This window comes from Chiloscyllium plagiosum, chromosome 33, assembly GCF_004010195.1.
Source record: "Chiloscyllium plagiosum isolate BGI_BamShark_2017 chromosome 33, ASM401019v2, whole genome shotgun sequence".
NCBI classification, from domain to species: Eukaryota; Metazoa; Chordata; class Chondrichthyes; order Orectolobiformes; family Hemiscylliidae; genus Chiloscyllium; species Chiloscyllium plagiosum.
The window spans coordinates 41829468-41833747 of NC_057742.1; the positions used below are offsets into that span (position 1 = coordinate 41829468).

Consider the following 4280-nt stretch of genomic DNA (forward strand, 5'->3'; position numbering starts at 1 on the left):
GCCAACCTCCAGTCTTCAGGCACTTCACCTGTGACTATCGATGATACAAATATCTCAGCAAGAGGCCCAATCACTTCTCTAGCTTCCCACAGAGTTCTTGGGTACACACTTGATCAGGTCCTGGGGATTTATCCACCTTTAACCGTTTCAAGGCATCCAGCACTTCCTCCTCTGTGATCTGGACATTTTGCAAGATGTCACCATCTATTTCCCTACAGTCTATATCTTCCATATCCTTTTCCACAGTAAATACTGATGCAAAATATTTCAGGTAATCTATTCAAGATCATGCATAAAAAAAATTAAAAATCACAACATTAGATCATAGTCCAACAGGTTTATTTGGAAGCAACAGCTTTCGGAGCGCTGCTCCTTCATCGGGTGATTATGGAGAATAAGACAGAATTTATAGCAAAAGATTAGTGTCATACAATTGAAATACATTGAACAAACTAGTTTGCTGTTAAGTTTTTCATCTTTTAGAATGGGTTGCAGGTTTTGGTTCATTAATATGTAAACCCCCAGAAGTACTTCTAAGTCACATTCTCGAGATAAATTAAGTTTTATAAAAAAAAGTTGACATCTCAGCACAGACAGTGCATTAAAAAGGTGTGAGGTTAGAGTCTGTTTGTATCCCAATCTTGAGTCAGACTGGTTCTATATCCAAAGTAGGAATGTAGAAAATATTACATGGATTGACTGCCTGCCGATTGTACATTTTATGAGCAAAGTAGAATACATCTGCAAATACAAATTCACCCCATAGATTTGTAGGAGTGCATGCGAGGGGGAAGGGGGCATAAGGGAGAGTGCGAGAGTGAGAGATTTGGGAGGTAGGGAGAAGAAAAGAGAGAGAGTCCTATGATCATTGTGGTTCCTGTCATCTGTATTTATGGCTACTAGGGACAGCTGGCTAGTAGGTGTTAGTGATGTGGATTGTTAGTTGTCTGCCTGTTTGTCCTATACAGTGTTTCTTGCAGTCTTTGCATGGAAACTTGTAAATTACGTTAGCCTTTCATATGATGGGCATCGGGTCTTTTGTCCTGGTGTGTTGTTGTCTGAGCGTGGCTGTTGGCTTATGGGCTGTCATGAATCCCAGAGGTCAGAGGTCTGGCTGTCAATTAGGAGACTTTTTTAATGTAAGGTGGTGTGGCTAATGAGTAAGGTCATGACCTGTCTGCATCACATTGTCTGTCTCTTAGGCATCTGCAGATGAAGTTGCAGGGATATCTGCTCTTGGCAAATACTCTGTTGAGTTGTTCTTCTTCTTCCCTGTGTAGGTCGGGAATTATAGCCTGTTTGAACAGGGTCCTAATACAGCCACCCAAACACACAAGGGAAGCTGCATTAGGATGCTGTTCAAAAGGGCTACAACACACTGCAGCACTCCCGACCTACAAATGAAAGAACACCTCTACACAGTATTCGCAAAGAGCAGATATCCCTGCAATGTCATCTGCAGACGCCTAAGAGACAAACAAAGTGACGCAGACATGTCATGACCTTACTCACTAGCCACGCTACCTTACATAAAAACCCTCAAAACTGACAGCCAGACTTGTTTGACTACTGGGATTCATGACAGCCCATAAACAAACAGTCACACCCAGACAACAACCCATCAGGACACAAAATCCGATACCCCTCATGTGCAAGACTAACATAATTTACTAGATTCCATGCAAAGATTGTAAGAAACACTATATAGGACAAACAGGCAGACAACTAACAATCCACATCCACGAACACCTACTAGCCACTCAATGCCACTACCAGCTGTCCCTAGTAGCCATACACACAGATGACAGGGACAACACAATGATCATAGGACAAGCCAAACAGAACCAGAGAATTCCTAGAAGCATGGCACTCATCCTCTGACTCCATCAACAATCAGACCTGGACTCAATATACCAGCCACTACAACTAACAACCGGAACCGGCAACCGGAAGCAGCAGGAACAGAACCAAATAAATTCCAGAAGAGACAGTACAGCAGCGCTTCACAGGAGGCTGAAGATATCACCTGGATAGGTGCAAAACATCTGCAAAACAACTTCCCGGCTCAATGAACATACTCACAACCATGACAACCAGCACCCGAGCTACAAACCTTTACACAAACCTTGATCAACCTGAAAGCTCTAATTAAGGCAAAAGTGCTACTATTCACCTATAGCTGACACTTCAAAGCAAAGTCTGCTACAGAACGTTAGTTAGACCAGAGTACTTAGTGTCCAGTTCTTCATATTAGAAAAACAATGTGGAAGCAGACAAAGTGCAAAAAGTGTTGATCATTAATAGAATAATTAGAAGCTTTTACAGGAGCTTGACTAGGGAGAAACAGATGCTTAAAATTATGTAGGGCTTTTATATGGTGGATGCAGAGAACAGGATTCCACTTCTTGGGCTGAAGCAGGAGCAGAATCAACATTGACAGAGGATATAACTCAATCCAAATTTCTGACTCAATTTAACATTTTACTCAGTGGTGAGAGAAGTAGCTTTAAAGGGACAACCAAAAGTGCATAGTCTCTTGCTGTGCTGGAACATCAGAGAGATCTACAGTACAGAAAAAGGCCCTTCTACCCATCGCATCAGAGTCAAACAACCACACAATATTCTAGTCCCATTTTCTGGCATTTGGCATCACAGGTGCACACCCAAATACTAAATGTTAAAAGGGTTTCTGCTTCTACCAAGCTGATAGATAGAGTTCCAGATTGCCACCATCCTCTCAGCGATAAAGGTTTTCTTCACATCTGCTCTAATCCTTCTGCCCGTCTTACCTTAATTCTGTGCCATTCTATATTAAAATCATTATATTTGCTTGCTCCCCCATCACAACTGGCTAACTGCCTGAAGTTCACCAGCCTATGGCAAGCCAAAATGTCATTGTAACTGCCTGGGGATAAATTTCCTTCTTTTATTTTGGAGGTAGACAGCAATTTATTGGTTTCCCCATAGTTAAGTAATGAACAGCACTAAGGAAATTGTCCTATTATATGGATTCATACTTCAACCAAAATGTTCTAGTTTCTTTTGTTGGCTTGGGTAGACACTATTACAGTAGATACAAGTTCATATACAACTCAAAGTGGAGAAGTTCATATACAACTCAAAGTGGAGGAGTTCAGGTTTCCACTGAACCTGACAAAGCCAATGTGGAATAAGGAGTCACAATTTAAAACTGAACTGTCACCCACTTCAGACTGATGGAAAAAAAACTTTGAAATTTCCCCAGAAAGGTATGGATGCAGAATCTTTAAATATTAAGGCAGGGTAAACTGGGAATGAAAAATTATCCGTGGCTGGGGGAGGGGAGCAGGAAGATAGAGTAGTGGTTAAAATCAGATCAGCCACGATCTCTTTGAATGTGGAGTAGGTTCTTCAATGGGTTGAGTGGCCTACTCTACTCCTTGTAGGAATGGGGAACACAATATAATACCGCCCCTAATAATTTGGTGATCACTGAGAAATGTGCGGAACAAACGTTTAAAAACAGTGTAACAAACTGGACCGTAAGAAACAGTCCCTTATGGTTCACATTTAAAAATCACAAAATGTAAAACAAGTCCACTTTTAATGCATCCCTTTCAATCTTTCAAGTTCACAAATTTAGTTTCTTTTGCAGTGCAAAGAATTTTTAAAAGGTAGAAAATGTTGAATTGAATTGAATTTATTGTCACGCGCACAGAGGCACGGTAAAAAGCTTTGTAAGGGGTTCTACACCCTCAAAACCACAGAACTCCCACGGGCAATTCACCCCTCTTCTAATAGTACTTGGCATCATTACAAATAAATAATGCTTGGGTCTGGGATTTCACAGGAGGGGGCTAAAGTTCATGAAGTTAATTACACTGCACGAATGTACAGAAACGGAGGTGGCGGTGCCGAGTCTGCAGCTCTTCCTTACCCAAGAGATTTGGGTCCACTTCATTCCAGTCAAATGAGGTCAGAGGTGCACAGAAGTCAGAGTTCTTGTTATTATTTAGTAAGCATTCTAGCCTGGTTTCAGTATCGCTCACCTGGAACATATAGAAAATGAGAAAAGCATTGAGTAAATTTCCCTGCCTCGAGTCTACCCATTATTTTGATGGCCACAGTTCATGTTAATCCTCCTTCCCCCGGGTGCCCCACTGAAACATCATCTAAATTTACATCCCTCAAACAAACCTGGTTCCCCACCCAGCTATTCCCCCCTCGTTCCCCCCACTCTCCCCCTCATTCCCCACCCCCCAGCTCTCCCCCCTCGTTCCCCCCGCTCTCCCCCCTCGTTC

General features: G+C 42.1%; 1 protein-coding gene across 1 annotated transcript in view; it reads right to left on the bottom strand.

Moving 5' to 3' along the window:
• dcaf7 (ddb1 and cul4 associated factor 7) overlaps positions 1-4280 on the bottom strand; it is a 41152-nt gene that overhangs the window by 34921 nt on the left and 1951 nt on the right. Inside the window, exon 2 of the mRNA XM_043675363.1 lies at positions 3917-4028. Within this exon, the coding sequence (XP_043531298.1) occupies positions 3917-4028 (112 nt within the window). The remainder of the gene's footprint in view (positions 1-3916; positions 4029-4280) is intronic.